Source organism: Armigeres subalbatus, chromosome 1 (assembly GCF_024139115.2).
Source record: "Armigeres subalbatus isolate Guangzhou_Male chromosome 1, GZ_Asu_2, whole genome shotgun sequence".
NCBI lineage: Eukaryota > Metazoa > Arthropoda > Insecta > Diptera > Culicidae > Armigeres > Armigeres subalbatus.
Window position 1 is genome coordinate 113,246,935 of NC_085139.1, and position 22,868 is coordinate 113,269,802.

The window sequence follows — 22,868 nt, forward strand, 5'->3', positions numbered from 1 at the left end:
CTGAAACTCGATTATGCATATGCACAACATGTGATAGATTTAGTTCGGAAAAGGTATTGGAGGGTAACCGCCCCTTCGGTGGGCTTTGATCCCACGACCCCAGTACGCTAGAAAGGTGCTTTCCCTACTAAGCTACGAAGGACCTCCGTCGTCCTCCGCAGCTTAGCGGGTACTGATGAAACCAAATTCCCAGCACCGGGCACCAGCCGAACTCTCGCAATACATTTTCAGAACTAACTCTCTCATATGTATTTTTGTACACATGCCAACCAAGTAGGATGAGTATTTAGTATTGTCCGGCTCCTACACCTAATACCCTAAAACCCGGCATATAGGCAATTAACTTTGAATGTACTAAACGAAGTCCGATTGAGCTGAAAATTTGCATAGGGACTTTTTTTGAGGAGATGAAACTTTTGAGCACTACCCTTGTTTGATATTCGAAAAGTCGATTTTCATAGGCACCCGAATCTAGATAGTGCTGTTCCGTTCGTCCCGTTCGACGTTTGTTCTTTCGGACTTTTGTCCTTTTCGACCATTTTTCCTTTGGTTGGGGGAGGGATTGTTTTATTAAATTCGTTCTGTGGTAGAGGAAATCTTACTTTGTCGTTTGCATACTGTGGTTTTTGCAGGAAACACTTGCTTTAGCAGTAATTTTCCTTTCATTTTTTTGTTACAAATCATGCATGCCCAAATAATGAATTATGATCTGTATATCTCTTTTTAGCGCAAATTTTAAAGCTTCGTAAATGTCAAGAAATGCGGTTTTGGTACGAATTTCCAGAAGAACTGCCGGAGGTTTTACTGGAGGAATTTTCGAAGGAACTTCTGTAGGACTTTTCGGAGAAACCGAGGAACTACCGAAGGATCTCTGCAGGAATAATTTCAGGAGGAACCCCTGAAGAAATTTCCCTAGGAAATTCTGGTGAAATTTCCGAAAATATTCCTTTAGGAATTTGTGGAGGTATTTCCGAAGCAGTTTTTGTAGTTTTTTCCATGAGAACTCATGGAGAAATTTTTGAATAATCTCTTGGTGGAGTTTTTACGGAAATTCTTTCAGGAATTCTTCAGGAGAATTCCTATAAAAAGTCCGCCTGGAGTTACTCCAAATATTCTTCTCCAAATTCCTTGGGAAGGTCCACGAAAAATTTCTCCAATAATTCCTTTGGAAATTTTTCCGCAAATTCCTTTAAGAGTTTCTTTTGATATTCCTCCAGGAATTCTTCCGGGAGTTCAGTGCATGATCTCTCTTGTTTCGGACAGCAGAACGATCGCGCGGTCGGCCGAATTATTGTGTTCTGCATTGCGCGGCCGGTAATAAAATTAATCAGTTCAGTGCGTGATCTCTCATGTTTCGGACAGCAGAACGATCGCGCGGTCGGCCGAATTATTGTGTTCTGCATTGCGCGGCCGGTAATAAAAATAATCAGTTCAGTGCGTGATCTCTCATATTCCTCCAGGAATTCTTCCGGGAGTTCTACTGGAAAATCCTCCAAGAATACCTTCAAAAGTTACTCCTACAGAAGGTTCACCGGAATATCCATCACGAGTTTCTTTTGAAGATATTTTGGGAGGAATTTCCGAAGGAACTCCGGTAGAACTTTTCTAAGGAATCACTGGAGGTTCGGTAACACTTTGGCAATTATTGGAGTAATTTCTAGAGGAACTCCTGGAGGATTTTCCAAAGAAACTTCTAGAGGAAATTGGGGAAGTATTTTTGAAGTACTTTTTTGTAGTAATTTACGGAAGAACTTTTGAACCACTTTTTGGAGGAACTCCTGGCGGACTTTCCATTGAAACTCTTGGAGGATTTTCCAAATAAACTCTTGAATAACTCTGCCAGACTTTTCAGTGCAATTTCTGAAGGAATTTCGGTAGAAATTTTTGAAAGAACTCATGGCATACTTTCCATTGGAACTCTTTCCGGAGCAATTTCCAAAGGAACTTCTAGAAAAATTTCCGGAAAAACCCTTGGAGGAATTTCCGGAGGAAATCCTGGAGGAATTTCTAAAGGAATTTCCGAAGATACTCCTGGAAGAAATAGCGGAAATGTTTTCAAAGAATTTTTTTGAAAAATTTCCGAAGGAGCTCCTGGGGGAATTTAGAGCGGAACTACTGTGACGGCAGACTTTCCTTATGAACTCTTGTAGGAATTTTCGGAGAAATCCCTGGATGAATTTGTGGAGGAAATTGCGTAGGATTTGCATGACGAATCTCCAGAAGAAATGCTGGCGGATCTTCAGATAGACTTTATGAAGGAACCCCTTGAGTAATTTCCGGAAGAACTCCTGGAGGATTGCCCGGAAGAACTCTTGAAAGATTGTCCGGAAGAACACCTGGAGGAATTTCGAAAGAAATTTTTGGAAAAACTCCTGGCGGACTTCCCGCAGAGACTTTTGGGGGAATTTCCAGGAGAATTTGTGGAGGAATTTCCGAAGCAATTCCTGAAGAAATTTCGGAAGAACTCTTAAAAGAGGTTTTGGAGGAACACCTGGAGGAAATTCAGGAGAAATTCCCCGAAAAAAAACTCCTGGAGATATTTACGAATCAGTTTTTGTAGTAATTTCCGGAGGAATTTCTCGAGGATTTTTCTTCTTGGCAGTCTTGAAAGAATTTCCGGAGAAACTTCTGGTTGATGATTTGTAGAAACTACTGAGGGAATGTCCGTAGGGTTTCCTTGAGAGGAAATGCTTGCTGAATTTCCGCAGGGGTTTCTTGAGGAATTTCCGGAGGATATGCTGGCAGAATTTTCGAAGAAACTTCTGGAAAAGTTCGAAAAAAAAATCCGGAAGAACTCCTGGAGAAATTTCGGGATAAATCTGTGAAAAAACTCTTGGAGAAATTTCCGGACGAACTCCTGGAAAAATTTCGGAAGAAATTTCTGGAAGAACTTCAGGCGGCCTTTTCGAAAAAAAACTCTTGGGGAGTTTCCCGAGGAAATCCTGGATAAACTTCCGAAGGATCTCATAGAGAAATTTCCGAAGGAATTCCTTAAGACATTTCCGGAAGAACTTTTGGAGGAATTTCCTAAAGAACTCTCGAAAGTATTTTTAGAGGAATTTCCGGAACACATTCTAGAGTATTTTCTCTCTAGAACTCCTAGAAAATTTAAAGGAACTCTTGGAGGCCGATGCTGCCGATCTGCAAGACAAAGAGAACTTCTACAGTCAACTCAATGCCGTCGTAGATAGAATTCCGAAGGGTGATATCAAGATCTGTTTGGGCGACTTCAATGCGAAGATCGGATCCGACAACTTGAACCATGAGCGCATTATGGGACGCCATGGTCTCGGAGAAATGAGCGAAAACGGAGAGCTGTTCGCAGAATTTTGTGGTAATAACGACATGGTGATCGGGGATCGCTCTTCCCTCATCGACCGGTTCACAAGGTCACGTGGGTCTCCCGTGACGGCTTTACAGAAAATCAAATCGACCACATCTGCATCAGCCGAAAATGGAAACGGAGCCTTCTTGATGTACGGAATAAACGTAGTGCCGATATCGCGTCTGATCATCACCTCCTCATCGGCGAAATACGCCTGCGCATTGCGCGGATTCGTCGGCAGGAGGAAAGAGTTGGACGACGATTCAACACACGCCGACTGGAAGATGCCACGGTGAAACGGTCCTTCGTTGAAGAACTGGAGACGCGTGCTGCAGATATTCCGGAAGGTGGCAGCGTGGAAGACCAATGGACCGCCATCAAGAATGCCTTCATCGCCACCAGCGAGAATAATCTGGGCGAACTACGCACCCAGAGAAAACAATGGATCACCGATGAGACCTGGAGGAAGATAGAGGAGCGAAGAGAAGCCAAAGCCGCGATAGAGCGATCGAAAACCAGAGGAGCCAAAGTCTTAGTCCGTCAACGATACTCGGCTCTTGAGAAGGAAGTAAAACGCTCATGTCGACGGGACAAGCGAGCGTGGGCAGACTCTCTGGCCGACGAAGGAGAGAGCCGCCGCAACCGGGGACATTCGCCTCCTCTACGATATCTCACGATGCTTAAGCGGGGCGAAGATGAATGCAACGATGCCTGTGAAAGACGCGAATGATCAGTTATTGACCGACCCAACTGACCAGCTGAAACGCTGGTTCGAGCACTTCGAACAACTTTTTCAAGTGCCAACCAGGCCATCACCACATCGGCATGATCTGCCTAGGATCCGACGTATAACACGTGTCAATACCGAAGCTCCATCACTGCTAGAGATTCAAACAGCCATCCAAAGCATGAAATCGAATAAAGCCCCAGGGGTCGACCGCATATCAGCCGAGATGCTCAAAGCTGACCCCATGACATCCGCTCAACTACTGCATCGTTTATTTCGTAATATCTGGGACACCGCAACTTTCCCGGTCGACTGGATGCAAGGTATCTTAGTGAAGGTGCCCAAAAAGGGTGACCTGACTGTATGCGATAACTGGCGAGGCATTATGTTGCTGTGTACCGTTCTCAAAGTTCTGTGCAAAATTATCCTAGCCCGGATTCAGGAGAAGATCGATGCGACTCTCCGGCGGCAGCAAGCCGGATTCCGTGCCGGAAGATCCTGTGTGGACCATATTGTCACGCTCCGCATCATTTTGGAGCAGGTCAACGAATTCCAAGAGTCCCTTTACTTGGTATTCATTGACTACGAAAAGCTTTCGACCGTCTCAATCACGAGAATATGTGGGGCGCCCTGAGACGCAAGGGGTTTCCTGAGAAAATCATCGGCCTCATCGAAGCACAGTACGAGGCCTTTTCGTGTAGAGTGCTGCACAATGGGGTCCTGTCCGACCCTATCCGGGTCCTAGCTGGTGTGAGGCAAGGATGTATTCTATCACCGTTACTGTTCCTCATCGTAATCGATGAGATTCTGGTAGATGCGATTGACCGTGAACCAAACCGCGGGCTGTTATGGCAGCCTATAACCATGGAGCACCTAAACGACTTCGAATTGGCGGATGACGTTGCACTACTCGCGCAACGGCGCTCTGATATGCAGAGTAAGCTCAACGACCTTGCCGATCGCTCCTCCTCGGCAGGTTTAGTCATCAACGTCAACAAAACCAAATCGTTGGATGTAAACACGGTGACTCCTTCCAGTTTCACAGTAGCCGGGCAACCAGTGGAGAATGTTGAAAGCTTCCAATATCTTGGTAGCCAAATGGCGTCAGACGGCGGTACCAAGATCGACATAGGCGCACGGATCAAGAAAGCAAGGGCTGCCTTTGCGAGTTTAAGAAATATCTGGAAAAACAGGCAGATAAGTGAACGCACCAAAATACGAATTTTCAACTCTAACGTGAAATCTGTGCTGTTATACGCTAGCGAAACATGGTGTGTATCAGTGGAGAACACTCAACGGCTGCAGGTGTTCATTAACAGATGCCTGCGGTATATAATTCGGGCCTGGTGGCCTCACAACTGGATCTCAAACAACGGGCTCCATCGTCGTTGTCACCAGAGGCCGATAACAACAGAAATTCGGGATCGGAAGTGGGGCTGGGTCGGCCACACTCTACGTAGAGGCGGAAACGAAATCTGTAAGCAAGCATTAGACTGGAACCCAGCGGGACATCGCAGCAGAGGCAGACCCAGAGGCTCATGGCGGAGAAGCCTCAATAAAGAAATAAAAGAAGTCGACCGAAATCTAACCTGGCAACAGGTTAAAGCGATAGCCGGGCATCGCTCAGGATGGAGATCTTTCAAGTCGGCCCTTTGCACCACCGGAGGTGTACAGGACCCATAAGTAAGTAAGTTGGAGGCATTTTAGGAGGAACTACTGGCGGACTTTTCGTAGGAAGTTCTGGAGGAATTCGTTGAAGAATCCCCAAGGAACTATCGGCGGAATATTTGAAGAAACTCCTGAAGAAGTTTTCTGAGGAACTCCTTGAGGAAATTCCGAAGGAATTCCTGGAGGAACATTCGAAGGAACTCTTGGATGAATTCCTGGAAGAAATTCCGCAGGAACACCTGAAGAAATATTCAAAGGAGCTTATGTAGGACTTTCCAGAGAAACTTGTGGAGGAGTTTTGAGAGTAACTGCTGAAAAATTGTCGACGATTGGACGATTTTTTGAAGTAATTTCTGGAGGAGTTTGCAGAGGAATTTCTGAAGATGTTTTTGGAGAAAATTGCCAAGACCGGCACCGGGAATCGAACCCAGCCACCCTCAGCATGGCCTTACCGCACGGCTTAGGAAGGCCCTTCGTCAAGTACAGTATATCAAATATATACTAAAAAGTTTAATGTATAAAATAGATCCACGCCATTGCCGCCTACTGGTAATGATCACGCCGTTGCCGACAATATTTGTATGGCAGCAAAATAAAATTTCCTTGAAGAATAAGAAAATTTCCATAAAAAAATATTAAATTGTCAATAAAGAAAGCAGGGTAAGAGTAATAAACAAATATTAAAAGGAAAAATTCTCCATAAAGAAATCGAAATGTTCCACGGAAAAAAATTGAAAATTTCCATAAATATATCTATATTAACAATAAACAATTGCAAAAAATACCACAAAATATTTTTTTCCCCCATTTTTGTTTTTTCATTTCCACAAAATTATCAATAAAGAGCAATCAAAAAGTAAAGAATTTTCCATAAAAAAAAATTTAGAAAATCAATGAAATTGATAACAAATTTTGAGCTATTACAAGGCACTTGAAATTCGAGCTTTTTCAGAAAAAGCTTCAGTAAGGAGGCAAAATGGTAATTCCGACAAAATTACAATTATAAATTATCCTAACCATTCGCGCTTATAAAGTTCACCAAATAACGTAGTAGGACTAATAGGTTTACCATTTGATCCTTTGATTCCAGATAGTGCTAAAGGTTGACAAACTCGATTTTTCTATGCAAATTTGTTACTAAGCTTCAAACACAACATAAATAACTGTAATCAGTCTGAGGGATGCTGCCATAAATCGTTACAATTTCACGAATCGCACCTCCAAACTTGCACCAAGTCAGCTTTTGGACACGCTCTAAGCTATCCTACTAGCGACGGCTTTGGCGACGAAGTTTTAATCTTTCCAACGAAGCTTCAACTTGTCACAAACTTTTCGCTCCTTGCACCCGTCGCAGTCGCAGTTTGGTGTACATGACACATGTTTGTCAGTTTACACAAATCCTAATTAGTCACTTCGGTAGACGCCGTTCGTATGCGTGCTGGCAGGTGTCTATGGCGTCTTGTATGACTCAGTTCGCCAAGGAGCACTTTCTTTCGGTACATTACTTTCTTTCGAAGGGAAAAGTTAGAACTCGCAACAATGGCATCGAAGAAGAAAATAATGGTAGTAAGTCACTTTATCCTGCTCCATTGTATGAATATGGAAACGTCCATAAATTATGTCACGTTTTTAGGAGATTTGCTGCAAAATTTTCTGAAGTGTCTTACAAGACAAAAGAAATGAATGAAACAATTTTGTATGACGTAATAAATGGGATATTCCCACATCATAGAAACACATGAGTCATGACTAAGGACGTTTGAGTCGGTGGTGGTGGTGATGGTACTCACTTTGTCTCGGATTTCCTGCCGCATCTTCTCCCGCTCCTCTTCCATCTTGCGGTGTTTCTCCTTTCGTCGTTCTTCGGCTTCGCGGATCGCCTCCTGGCGTTCGCGCTCGGCCTCCTCCTCCTTCTCTTTGTCATTCTCATCGTCGCCACCGTCACCGCCTACAGCACCTGGAAAATTAGAGCACACATTACAAGGGGGACACAAACGGGTCTGGGGGGATTCTGGGGGGCGGTGGCTTTACGCGCTATCTCAGTCGGATTCCTTAAGATACTGTTGGATTATGTATGCGGTCATTAATGCATGTACATCAGTGGTAAAGACCAGGCGCATGTCAACAGTGATGACAGTACTGACGTGTTCACGTTTCGACAAAACACGAGCCATTTATGTTCATCAGACTTTGTTCAGTAGGATTTGTTAATTCATTTGAGTGGGGTAAGGGATGTCATTCATAATGTTTTAAAGTAATGAAGCATTTATAATTTTCAATTATGCCTTGGAACATGGGAGCATCTGCCGTTTCGACGTACAGTGAAACAAGTAACCGTCCTCCCCTGTCGTGAGGCTGCGACAATGCACTTCCGCGTTAAACATAGCAGTTAATTAAATCAAATGGACGATTCGTGTCAACGCGATGCTCCCACTGCGTTTTCCTCTCTAGCAGCAGCGGGAGGGCACCGAAGTGAGTGGATAATTGGATTACCCCCTGAAGATCCGAGTCGAGGGTGGCGAATGTTAGTCAGCGAGTGTAGAGTGCTACAAAAAGAAAAAAGACTTGAGCCGTGCTGTTTGAAATTTAAGAAATTGAATGAGAATGTAAATGGAAGGAAGGCAAATTGTATCTTCCCGGCTAGAATCTTTTACGCTGAGAAGATTTCTGCCCTGGGAAGTACGGCTTACAAAATTTCGTTACGAATAATTTGATGATTTAGTTGGCTGGGTAATTCAATTCATCTAGCTCTAGCACATTGCATTCGTTAGACTCGGAATATCAATTTTTATTCCGTTCCGTACCCTTATCTATTTGGGACTTATTTATGGGGCACTTGACTCGAAGAATTTGCGGTTGACAAATTGACCCTTGCTGGAAAATGTGTTTTCCCTTTCAATGACAGGCAATCCATTGGATAAATCGTTGCGATTTGAAGGGCAAAGTCTTGATAACCGCTTGTCATGCTTTTGTCTTTTTCTACGCAGGCATCATCGGATGGTAACGTTGGTTATATCGTTGAACCAAACGGTGCGAAAAGTATCGGAAACATCCTTCAGGCTGTCAGAAAAATGAGAGCAAAACTTTTCCTTTCGTTCGGTGAACATGGTCCGTTTAACAGAATTGAACTATTGTCGTAAAACCGGAATCTGATAAGCAGCTCAATCACTGAATCGTGCTCCAATTTGCTCCTCTTCTTTCTGCTTTTTGTTCTAAATTGAGTGTAGCATGAAAAAAAGGTTAGTGAAGCATTGATTTCAAGACGACATTCGGGGAATCTGAAAATAGAATCTCCCTGCCTTTTCCTTTTGTTCGCAAACGACAAATCTTTAGACAATTCAAACAAGATAATTTAAAGCAAATAAATGTGTTCAAAATGCCAAAAGAATTTGAAGTTTTATTTGTGGATCAATTATCGTTTTAGATTTAAATAAACAGGATTTATAACAATAATTCTTTGAATGTGCCGTTTGATGGAATAAATCTAACATCTAGACGAAATCCGATGTATATTTTTGCCATGATTTGTGAATCTCTAAGCAAGACTATTCTAAAACATAAGCATTTAAACATCTATTAGCATTGTCTCCCAATACAGTCACTTTTCCGCATGGTTTGGCGTTTTTCGGCAACGCCAGCACTACTGGCTTCTATCTACTGCCAGGGGCACCGATAAGTCATCACTCATTCTTCGATCCATCAGAATTGAATGTGACACTGATGGAATGAATGCCGGCCGGCCAAATCATCCATTTTACTTCGTCAGGTACAACGACGCGGGGGAGGGGGCGAACATATAGCGAAAACAAAAATAGCTCCCAATCAATTGTGGGGGGAAAACCAGGAAAATTCGCCAGCAGAAATCGATTTCTCTTCCGTTTTTATTGGAGCGCAGTAGGAACGCGGCACCGGGAGGATGGTTTTCTGCCAGAGACTCAGCCATCCAAGAGGAAACATCAGCCAAGTCAGTCACTCACTTAGTCAGTCAGCCGTCACTGTCAGGAATTATTCATTGATCGACGAGACTCAATAAAAGGGCCAAACGGTTCTCATATGGGAGTTGTTTTGTTAGTTGTTTGAAAATGTATTTTTCAAGCTACTCGGAGAGAATCAATAGAACCTCGTCAGGAAGCAGTAAGTTACTGGAAGAAGTTTCGAGGAAGCCATGAACGAGATGGATCGAAAATTGAGGTCCCATGTTCTGTAGTCTAATTAGGCACATCTACTGTCAGTGGAGCTCACCGAGAAAGTTGATCAAATATTCAATTTCATTCCGCAGCGTTGGCAGGTCCACTTAGCGATAAATTCTGCCCTGATACTGACAACATTTACTGCACAGTAAACGTCGTCAGGGGACGCCATTTCAGTGACCTGCCAGTTGGTTAATTATTATGAAAAATTAATGCGGCTTGGAAGGTGTTGATTTTTTGATGAGATGTAATTATCGGTAGCTACTCAAGCGTCTATTTTAGAAACGACAGAATATTCTGATTCTCGTCGTTCGGCTGGCTTCTTAAGTGATATCATCCCCATAAATTGTCAATCAAACTTTTGTGGCGTGGAATGAAGTTGAAGCCATGAATAATGTGTTGACGGACGCAACCTAAGGAAAGATGGATGCTACTTAATCTTGGTTGATACCGAATGAAATATTCATGTTCCGTAGAGAGAGAAAAACGACCGGAGTAATGAAGAACTTCATCGTCAAATGAAGTAATTTTAGTTCTTGTTTCTGCTGTGGTGTTCAAGATTTCACTTCTTTTGCTCTATATTCCTCAGCTCTATATGGCTGAGTATGTATTTTTAATAACAAAATTCTACTGTAGTTAAGCGATGGTGTTTTGAAGAATTGTTTAATGCTTGATAATATCAGTGATGTGTCCAGAGACAAGCAATAACAACGGAATGGTTGATTGGTTATCGTAGATTGTAAGAATAATTAATCTGTCAAGCGATAGGTCCTGACAACCTCAGAGATTGGACTGAGAATCTGTCAAGCGATTTGATATTGAAGTGGTTGATTGTTAATCGTAAACTAAAAAGATTTCCTGATGATGGAACAATCCGCCAAGCGATAGGTCTTGACAATATCCCGACTAGAAGGTCATATCAAAATTATATCATATTATGTTATTGTGTTATACTAAATTTTTTTTAACAAAATTTGTTAGAAACATGGTGCAGGATGTTGTTAAAATATCTAAATTTCTATCAAAAACTGCACTACTGGAAACAAAAACTTATCAAATTCTGTTAAAACTTTATCATAAGAATAACATATTCTGTTAGAAATTTATAACAGAATCAGATACAAAATATATTGTTTCTGTGCAGTTGAAATTTTTACAGGTCATGATAGGTCTCCAGATTGTGATCAACAATCATATTTTTTTGTTTTTGTCTGAACAAGAATATTTTTCGAGAACATGGAATTAACAACATTACAAATAAGGCAACCTTCTCAAATTATATCAGCGTTGTGATATCTATGGCTGGGAGACTTTGGTACATCTGTTTTAATTGCCTACTGTTGGGCAATTTGGTGTTAAGCATTTTTCAAATCATATTATGATATAATCCTGTTACAACATTTGAAAGATAATGACTACTGAGAACAAAATTGTATCAAAATAAGTTATAAATATCACAATATGTTAAAATTGTATTAAATGTTAGTTATGCTCTTCTAGTCGGGATGATTGTTGATTGATACAAGAATTTTCGTCAAAGGATAACTATTTTCAACAGTGAGATTTTTTCTCTGTGTGATAGAATGGCGATAGGCCATGAAGTTCTTAGGGGTAACCTCTAGTAAAGAAACGATTGCTGAAACATTTCTGAGGTTACCTAACGTACGGCAGGGTTCACGAATGGAAGTAACGTAGATAAACTCAGTCGCAATTCTCTGGACATAATCGTTGTAAAGCAAAACTTATTGGCATATCAGTATATTGATATGTTTTTGTGTATTATTCCCATTTTCCTATAGTGAGTCACCGGACACTATAATATTTCGTCGGCCAAAAAGACGGGAGCTGAAAAGCGAACTGAAACTAGCGAAGGGTCGTATTGCTTCATTGCTTGATGAAGTCAAACAGTTGCGAGAAGAGAATGAACTACTACGCAACTCGCGCACCGATACTGTTTTAATGCAGGCAGATGACGAGCAAAACGTTGACGGTGTTGTCCAAGAGGAAGAGAAAGTTGAATCGACAAACCAAAAGCCAGCCGAGTTGCCCGCCAATAAGGAGGAATCAAAATTGTTGTCAAATGTAAAACAACTTTCTATTTCGTCTTTGATCGTACCAGAATGTAAACCGACTGTGGAAGGAGAAGGCATACAACGTCTGTTAACGCTTTAGTAGTGCCTGGTACACAGGCTACAGGATTAAGGAATCCGAACCCGGCCAACTGGCCGGGGTATAAGGAAAAACGATCTGATCCACTTGATGATTTATTACGAACTGACTTTTCTTCATAGTACGGTGTCTTATTTATAGTAGCTTTACCCTATGGAATGTTGCAGAATTGTATACAACTATTATTCTCTATCCTATTGTATGCAAGCTCTATTATAGTACTAAATATATTGTGCGCAGTGTGTGCCTGGCTGAATGATCTGAAAGTGTCAATAGGAATACTTTGTACATAAACAAATTGTTGTTGTTGAAAACAAATATAGATTGGTAAGTTATTATACATCATTTTCGTGTTTTCTATGTGATTATAATAATGTTTTGTATCGTTCTAGGTATGCTATGTAATGTTCCATGTATGGAGCAAGGTATGACAAAAAGGGTAAGTATATAATGCAATATAAGTGGTGATATGATGACTTGTTGGGGCCTCGGCATGAGGCATGTCATCCACTGGTGTGGTGTGCTTGAAACACCCCGGTGGCTTGTCGATGGCTTCAACAACGTCACTCATAAGAAACGTGGCGGGATCTTGTCGTGAATTCTATGGAACTCATCGGAATCCATGACGAGCCAACAATGTTTACTGTCTTTAAGGTAAAAGCCGGCCAACCCCTACTCGAGATTTTCAAAAATGCGAAAACTGACCCTCATGCGCCTGATGTAGTCGAGTTTCCCTTTTCGAACGCCTTACACCGGCTTAAATCATATTTCGGGTCCGGATCCTATGTATTACTACAAAGACGAAAACTATCGGTGATGGATCAAAACCCGGGGGAGTCAGATCTGTCATACATTAGCCGAGTAGGCGCGATCGCTAGACTGTGTGATTATGAGGACGGAAAAGAATTCGAGCACATAGTTCTCCCAATAGCTCTCAAAATGCTAAGCCGAAAAGCAACGTTCACTGATCTCGTCGACAAAATTCGGGAACTAGACGCTTGAACGAGGAGTTCTTTATGAAGAAGCAGAGGAAATCAGAGCCCTTGTCGCTAGCTCCGGTTCGAGCCGACTTCCCTCGCAGCTCAGGATTTCAGCAAAAACAGTTTCAGCACGCTTTTCCAGCCAGAAATAGCAATCATCGTTCGTTGGTTGGTTCTGGGCGTTCGTCAAGATTCCGTACAAATTAAAGCTACGAACGCCACGAATCCAGCGGAAGCTTCAATGTATCTCGTTATAGGAACTTCGTTTCATCTCGCACAGACAGATGCTGGCGCTGCAATAGTGTGTATCACTTGCCAGTGGATTGCGACGCTGCGGATAAGGTGTGCCGAGTCTGTGGACAACTTGGGCACATTGCGAGAGCATGTTCCCGGCGGTTCCCAGCAAGTTCTTCGTCACGTTAAAGAATTTTCGACTCAGATACCATGGAAACAGAACAGAACTCAAAGCGAATGGCTGCCATCGAGGCTCCAAAAATAGAGACCGCCGAAGAAAAAGAAGTAAGTACATCTACAGAATTATAAAAAAAATCAGAAGTGATGATTTTTTAAGTTTTATGAAGTGATTTTTTTTGCAATGAATGTATACTTTGTTTTGTTTTTGGCTTGTTTGAATGTAAATTCGTTGTTGTAAACAACAATAATGTTCTTCTCCTGAACAAAAATATGTTCAAGCTGTGTTGAAATGGAACTGATTGACAAATAAATTAAGAACGAAACTGTTTATTCTTGAATTTCATTTTGCGCAGGTACGTCCATCTGATATATTTGAGCTGGTTGCAGCATTGCCCATGGAAGATCAAGGGATGATTACAGTGATGGTAGCAGGCATGCCTTGTGTGTTTCTCATAGACTCCGGGGCTCAAGTCAATACTCTCTCTGAAAAAAAATCAGGGAGCTTAACGAGTACGAAAAATATAGACAAGAAAAATATAATTTCAATGAACAATCCGATCGTTCACTGAAGCCCTACGCATGTTCAGATGAGATCAAAGTACTAGGTACATTTGAGGCGCCTTTATATATATTGGATGACAGACCAGTTTTACTGTACAAATTTTACATAATCTCCGAAAGCTATTCCTTGCTTCTACTGCTATCCGATATTATGTGCTTCTATTATTATTATTTATTCAGACTAAGGCCGAAGTGGCCTGGGCGGTATACAAGAGTCTTCTCCATTCGGCTCGGTCCATGGCTACACGTCGCCAACCACGCAGTCTACGGAGGGTCCGCAAGTCATCTTCTTGTTGAAATTTACACGAAAGTAATGCACATAAAGAGAATGCCAAAAGAGCGTAATCTTAAACGATATTTTTGCTTGAATGTATGCAATTTGTATTACATTATGTCACTATTTAATCGATTAAGTAGCATAATGCTATACAAATTGCATACATTTAGGGCGAATTTGATGGGAAAGATTCATGTATGCTCAAAATAGCGTAATTTTCCGCGTCTGTATTTTTTACGCGCTGATTAGTTTTTATTTTTTTTTCTGTGTTGCCCGCTGCGCACCTCGCCTTCTTGTGCCCGTCGGATCGTTGTCGAGAACCATTTTCACCGGGTTACTGTCCGACATTCTGGCTACGTGCCCGGCCCACCGCAGTCGTCCGATTTTCGCGGTGTGAACGATGAATGGTTCCTCCAGCAGCTGATGCAACTCGTGGTTGATTCGCCTCCTCCACGTACCGTCCGCCATCTGCACCCCACCATAGATGGTACGCAGCACTTTCCTTTCGAAAACTTCAAGTGCGCGTTGGTCCTCCACGAGTATCGTCCAGGTCTCGTGTCCGTAGAGGACTACCGATCTAATGAGCGTTTTGTAGATTGTCAGTTTGGTGCGGCGGCGAACTCTATTCGATCGGAGCGTCTTGCGGAGTCCAAAGTACGTACGACTTCCAGCCACTATGTGTCTCCGAATTTCTCTGCTGGTATCATTTCCGGCAGTCATTAGTGAGCCCAAGTACACAAATTCTTCTACCACCTTGATTTCGTCATCACCGATGCAAACTCGCGGTGGGTGGCTCACAATGTCTTCTCTTGAACCTCTTCCTATCATGTACTTTGGCTTCGACGTGTTAATGACTAGTACGATCCGCTTGGCTTCCATCTTCAGTCTGATGTAGGCTTCATCCCTCTTCTCAAAGTTACGTACCATAATATCTATGTCGTCGGCGAAGCCAAATAGCTGGACGGACTTATTGAAAATTTTACCACTCGTGTTAATCCCTGCTCTTTGTATTACCCCTTCCAAAGCGATGTTGAATAGCAAACACGAAAGACCATCACCTTGCCGTAACCCTCTGCGGGTTTCGAAGGTACTCGAGAATGCCCCTGAAACTCGAACTACGCACATCACCCGATCCATCGTCGCTTTGATCAACCGTGTCAGTTTATCCGGAAATCCGTGTTCGTGCAATAGCTGCCATAGCTGATCTCGATCGATTGTATCATATGCGGCTTTGAAGTCGATGAATAGATGATGTGTGGGCGCGTTGTATTCGCGACATTTCTGCAGTACTTGGCGAATGGCGCCACACGACACCTTCCATCCACTCCTGCGGCAAAACTTCCTGCTCCCAAATCTTGGTAATGACCCAGTGCAGCGCTCTAGCCAGTGGCTCACCACCGTGTTTAAATAGCTCTGGTGGTAGTTGGTCAACCCCAGGGGCTTTGTTGTTCTTCAGCCGGCCAATCTCCTCCTGGATTTCCTGGAGATCCGGAGCCGGTAAAATTATGTCCTGCTCACGTTCTCCCAGGTCCATCAACATACCGCCATCTTCGTCTGCCACATCGCCATTCAGGTGTTCTTCGTAGTGCTGCCGCCACCTTTGGATCACCTCACGCTCGTTCGTAAGAAGGTTCCCGTTTATGTCCTTACACATATCAGGCAGTGGCACGTGGCCCTAACGTGAACGGTTTAACTTCTCATAGAACTTTCGTGTGTTATTAGCGCGGTACAATTGTTTCGTCTCTTCACGATCTCGATCTTCCTGCTGGCGCTTTTTCCTCCGGAAAATCGAGTTTTGTCTGTTCCGCGCCCGTTTATATCGTGCCTCGTTCGCCCTCGTGCGGTGTTGCAGCAATCTCGCCCATGCTGCATTCTTCTCTTCTACTAACTGCTCACATTCGCCGCCATACCAGTCATTTATCTGATCCGGGGGCACCGTGCCAAGTGCAACGGTTGCGGTGCTACCAATGGCGGATCGAATAGGGTAAATCATTACTTGGATTGCGACGCTGCGGATAAGGTGTGCCGAGTCTGTGGACAACTTGGGCACATTGCGAGAGCATGTTCCCGGCGGTTCCCAGCAAGTTCTTCGTCACGTTAAAGAATTGTCGACTCAGATATCATGGAAACAGAACAGAACTCAAAGCGAATGGCTGCCATCGAGGCTCCAAAAATAGAGACCGCCGAAGAAAAAGAAGTAAGTACATCTACAGAATTATAAAAAAAATCAGAAGTGATGAGTTTTTAAGTTTTATGAAGTGATTTTTTTTTGCAATGAATGTATACTTTGTTTTGTTTTTGGCTTGTTTGAATGTAAATTCGTTGTTGTAAACAACAATAATGTTCTTCTCCTAAACAAAAATATGTTCAAGCTGTGTTGAAATGGAACTGATTGACAAATAAATTAAGAACGAAACTGTTTATTCTTGAATTTCATTTTGCGCAGGTACGTCCATATATTTGAGCTGGTTGCAGCATTGTCCATGGAAAATCAAGGGATGATTACAGTCACGGTAGCAGGCATGTCTTGTGTGTTTCTCATAGACTCCGGGGCTCAAGTGAATACTCTCTTTGAAAAAAAATCAGGGAGCTTAACGAGAACGAAAAATATAGACGGGAAAAATATAATTTCAATGAACAATCCGATCGTTCACTGAAGCCCTACGCATGTTCAGATGAGATCAAAGTACTAGGTACATTTGAGGCGCCTTTATATATATATCGGATGACAGACCAGTTTTACTGTACAAATTTTACATAGTCTCCGAAAGCTATTCCTTGCTTCTACTGCTATCCGATATTATGTGCTTCTATTATTATTATTTATTCAGACTAAGGCCGAAGTGGCCTGGGCGGTATATAAGAGTCTTCTCCATTCGGCTCGGTCCATGGCTACACGTCGCCAACCACGCAGTCTATGGAGGGTCCGCAAGTCATCTTCTTGTTGAAATTTACACGAAAGTAATGCACATAAAGGGAATGCCAAAAGAGCGTAATCTTAAACGATATTTTTGCTTGAATGTATGCAATTTGTATTACATTATGTCACTATTTAATCGATTAAGTAGCATAATGCTATACAAATTGCATACATTTAGGGCGAATTTGATGGGAAAGATTCATGTATGCTCAAAATAGTGTAATTTTCCGCGTCTGTATTTTTACGCGCTGATTAGTTTTCATTTTTTTTTCTGTGTTGCCCGCTGCGCACCTCGCCTTCTTGTGCCCGTCGGATCGTTGTCGAGAACCATTTTCACCGGGTTACTGTCCGACATTCTGGCTACGTGCCCGGCCCACCGCAGTCGTCCGATTTTCGCGGTGTGAACGATGAATGGTTCCTCCAGCAGCTGATGCAACTCGTGGTTGATTCGCCTCCTCCACGTACCGTCCGCCATCTGCACCCCACCATAGATGGTACGCAGCACTTTCCTTTCGAAAACTTCAAGTGCGCGTTGGTCCTCCACGAGTATCGTCCAGGTCTCGTGTCCGTAGAGGACTACCGATCTAATGAGCGTTTTGTAGATTGTCAGTTTGGTGCGGCGGCGAACTCTATTCGATCGGAGCGTCTTGCGGAGTCCAAAGTACGTACGACTTCCAGCCACTATGTGTCTCCGAATTTCTCTGCTGGTATCATTTCCGGCAGTCATTAGTGAGCCCAAGTACACAAATTCTTCTACCACCTTGATTTCGTCATCACCGATGCAAACTCGCGGTGGGTGGCTCACAATGTCTTCTCTTGAACCTCTTCCTATCATGTACTTTGGCTTCGACGTGTTAATGACTAGTACGATCCGCTTGGCTTCCATCTTCAGTCTGATGTAGGCTTCATCCCTCTTCTCAAAGTTACGTACCATAATATCTATGTCGTCGGCGAAGCCAAATAGCTGGACGGACTTATTGAAAATTTTACCACTCGTGTTAATCCCTGCTCTTTGTATTACCCCTTCCAAAGCGATGTTGAATAGCAAACACGAAAGACCATCACCTTGCCGTAACCCTCTGCGGGTTTCGAAGGTACTCGAGAATGCCCCTGAAACTCGAACTACGCACATCACCCGATCCATCGTCGCTTTGATCAACCGTGTCAGTTTATCCGGAAATCCGTGTTCGTGCAATAGCTGCCATAGCTGATCTCGATCGATTGTATCATATGCGGCTTTGAAGTCGATGAATAGATGATGTGTGGGCACGTTGTATTCGCGACATTTCTGCAGTACTTGGCGAATGGCGCCACACGACACCTTCCATCCACTCCTGCGACAAAACTTCCTCCTCCCATATCTTGGTAATGACCCAGTGCAGCGCTCTAGCCAGTGGCTCACCACCGTGTTTGAATAGCTCTGCTGGTAGTTGGTCAACCCCAGGGGCTTTGTTGTTCTTCAGCCGGCCAATCTCCTCCTGGATTTCCTGGAGATCCGGAGCCGGTAAAATTATGTCCTGCTCACGTTCTCCCAGGTCCATCACCATACCGCCATCTTCGTCTGCCACATCGCCATTCAGGTGTTCTTCGTAGTGCTGCCGCCACCTTTGGATCACCTCACGCTCGTTCGTAAGAAGGTTCCCGTTTATGTCCTTACACATATCAGGCAGTGGCACGTGGCCCTAACGTGAACGGTTTAACTTCTCATAGAACTTTCGTGTGTTATTAGCGCGGTACAATTGTTTCGTCTCTTCACGATCTCGATCTTCCTGCTGGCGCTTTTTCCTCCGGAAAATCGAGTTTTGTCTGTTCCGCGCCCGTTTATATCGTGCCTCGTTCGCCCTCGTGCGGTGTTGCAGCAATCTCGCCCATGCTGCATTCTTCTCTTCTACTAACTGCTCACATTCGCCGCCATACCAGTCATTTATCTGATCCGGGGGCACCGTGCCAAGTGCAACGGTTGCGGTGCTACCAATGGCGGATCGAATAGGGTAAATCATTACTTGGGCCTATGGGCTCGATTCCCGGCTCACTGCACAGAAAACTAGGGATTTATACTTTTTGGAAGCCGTAGGCTTATGATTGATAATTTTTCTAAAGTCTCCCATTTATTTCGCACAATACTCAATATTTTCCAACTATTTATTTCACTCCTAATTGGTCCAATTATAGAAAATAAAAATGTAGATTTCGAACATTCGCTCTCCGTTGCTACACCACTGAGCCGGAGTGAATATTTCCACTTTTACAACACGGTATTTTTATAAAAACACCTACCTGAAAATCGTCACAGTTCTCGATACAATCATTGCTTCAATCTGTTAATAACCACACAATAATTCTAAACTCACGCACTTCAATCTTTTCTATTTGTTCGTTTCACTAGAACTAATATAAACGTATTAGAATACATTTAAAAATGTATCCTCAAACCGAACAAAAATTCACCTCGGCCTAAGAACTTCTAGCCACACCGTGCTGCCAGAAGGCCAGGAGTCTTTTTTTGTATGAAAAAAATCTTTCATCGTTCATAGGAAAACTATCTAATTAGTTGACGCTTTCATGTTATTTGTAATTCTCTCGATTACAAAAAGTGAAAAAAATATAGTTTTTAAGCGTTTGGAAGTAATTTGGATGAGTGAATATATCTTTTCAACCAAATAAAAATTGTTATAAATCTAGACCAACATTTGAAAAGGGCGTAACAGCCAAAATTTATTCCTTCGGATTCCTTATCTACATACATAGCTATATACATAGACAAAATATTGGAGAGATCAAATTTTGGCTGTTACGCCCTTTTCAAATGTTGGTCTAGAAATAATACCATCTGGCATCATGTCGGCGTTGAACGTGCATATTATTGTTTACGTCGCATTTTCTACCGTCCCGAGAGAGAATGAGAGTAAGATGTTGAGAGATTGAGCGAAATTTCGCTTAGGCCGGGAAATGGTTTGGAAGTGGGCCGGATATGCAATCGCTATGACTGAAATTAGTGCTGCACATCGTTAATTTAAATCAAATGAAAGCTTTTTCAAGCAATGTTTAGCAAGAAAAGCTATTTTTAAGCAGAAGTGAACCCCTTTGCAGTATTGCACGGCCCACGAAATTCAGGAAAAGTTACTTCCTGTCATAAATATCAATTAAATAATGCAGTCGTATGCATGTTAGGCCGGGAATGGGGTAAGAAACCCTATCTCTCCAGCCATCTTCAAGAGACGCTGCGCCTAGCTGCTCTTGCGTTGGGAGTGCCACTTCCAGCTGCTGCGCGTATTCTTGGGCTATTCTACCGTCTTGTAGCCGCCCAATGTTAATCCGCGGCGTCCGACTTTGACGCGTGTTGATCACCGTCGATAGTTTTGAGCGTAGGCATACTGCAACGAGGTAGTGGTTGGATTCAATATTCGCACTGCGGTAAGTGCGGACGTTCGTGATGTCGGAGAAGAATTTACCGTCAATTAGAACGTGGTCGATTTGGTTTTCCGTTTCTTGGTTAGGTGATCTCCATGTGGCCTTGTGGATATTTGTGCTTCTATTAGGCCTGAAAGTCCCCTCATGTTACTCAGCCAGTGATTTCGAATTTAACCTCCAAAGGCTTGGAATCAGAGCTGTAAAAAGTGGAGGAGCATTCCCGAAATTCAATATTCCTTCTGTTGTAATGCACTATGACAAGTCAGTCACCCCGTGTAGGAATATCTTTACGAAAATTCCATTGGCATTAAAACCGATCGTACGAGAAAGTCTGCTAGAATTGGTTGAAACAGACAATATTGAACCCGTAAATGAGAGCACGGATACGTCATTTTGCTCCTCCATGCTAGTGGTTCCGGAGGGGAAAGATAGCATACGACTGGTAACCGATTTGAGAGGACCTAATCGATATATATTTAGAACGCCATTTGTCATGCCTACACTAGAAAGCATCGTAGCGGAGCTAAATGGAGCCCGGTGGTTCTCGACTATTGATCTTTCCAATGCTTTTTTCCACATAGAGCTCGCTGAAGAATCCCGACACCTTACAAGCTTTTCTACTGAATTTGGTACATTCTGGTGTGTTAGACTGCCTTTCGGATTATGCAATGCGCCTGATTTATTCCAAGAGGCTCTAGAACGTAAAGTTTTGGCAGGATGTGATGGCTTCGTCAGCTACCTCGACGATGTGCTGGTTTTTGGTAGAACAGAGGAAGAACACGACGAAAACTTGAGACAAGACAATCTGAAACTGAATGAAGCCAAATGTTGCTATAAGAAGCAATCAGTCACTTTTGTCGGATTCAAACTAACAGCTGATGGATGGGAGGTTGAGGACGAAAAGATAAACGCTATACGGACTTTCCGGAAACCGAATTCTTGTCAAGAAGTTAAAAGTTTCTTAGGACTGGTGATGTACATTGATCGATTTCTGGTTAATCGAGCATATAAAACAGAATGCTTGCGTCGCCTGTCCAATAGTGACAGTTTCTATTGGACCGCCAACGAGGATAACGAATTTGAAGCGCTTCGCGACCTTTCGACGTACACCATCAAGCGGTTGGGTTACTATAATCCACGAGATATAACTGAACGTTGTCGCTTCACCAATCGGTCTAGGCGCAATCTTAGTGCAGTTCAACAGTCAGTCCGTACCAAGAGTCATTTCATGTGCGTCCAAGTCGTTGACGCCTACAGAACAGTGTTATCCACAAACCCATAGGGAAGCACTTGCTGTAGTATGGGGAATTGAGCGTTTTGCTACATATCTTTTGAGTAAAACATTTACTGTTCGTACGGACTCGGAAGCCAACGAATTCATTTTCAACGGTAAATACAGATTGGGGAGGCGTGCTGTGTCTAGAGCCGAGTCATGGGCGTTGCGCATACAGCAATATGATTTTCAAATCATGAGAGTTCCAGGTATTTATAAATAGTCATTACACAAATATTATTTCTAAATAAATGTCTATGCATCAGGTAACCTCAATATAGCAGATGCGCTATCCAGATAAGTGCGAGATTCGCAGAAGGCAATTCCATTCGACATCGACAATGAACATCATTTTTTGTATTCCCTTGATTCTGGGAATATGGAACTTACGTGGCATCACATTGAATCTAGGTCCGAAAATGATGTTGAACTGCAATTAGTCAAAACCGCTATCGAAACCTGTCATTGGGATCCCAGTCTGGCAAAGCTCGAACCACATAGAAAGGAGTTACGTTGCTTAGGTAACCTGCTGTTCAAGGACAACAAAGTGATTCTCCCAAAATCATTGAGAACCAAGGCTATGCAATCAGCACACGAAGGTCACGTTGGGGAAACGGCGATGAAAAGAATCGTGCGCGAATTCTTTTGGTGGCCTGGCATGTCAGTGTGGGGAATAAAGTGAGTCTGAAAATGCATTTGCATTTGTTGGTTACATTGATGGATAAACGTATTTCTTATTTCATGATAAAAATAATGAAATAAACTAAAATATTTAAAAATGACATTAATAGAAAAAATGATAACGAATTTGAAATTCAATCGTAGTTGGCATTTGAAATGCCAGCATACTAAGAAGCTAAGGAGAAGAAATTTGAAATTCAATCTCAGTAGGCTGACAGGAATTTTAGAGGATTCGAACGGTGAAAATAAACGATCATTCAGTGTTATGTTTT

General features: G+C 42.8%; 1 protein-coding gene across 18 annotated transcripts in view; it reads right to left on the minus strand.

The window, feature by feature from the left end:
- LOC134204977 (complexin) overlaps nt 1–22,868 on the minus strand; it is a 1,044,191-nt gene that overhangs the window by 193,758 nt on the left and 827,565 nt on the right. For 17 of the 18 annotated variants that reach the window (XM_062679818.1, XM_062679815.1, XM_062679824.1 and 14 more), the window contains one exon: nt 7,511–7,677. In XM_062679818.1, the coding sequence (XP_062535802.1) occupies nt 7,511–7,677 (167 nt within the window). The remainder of the gene's footprint in view (nt 1–7,510; nt 7,678–22,868) is intronic. The other variant, XM_062679829.1, reaches the window with a different exon arrangement.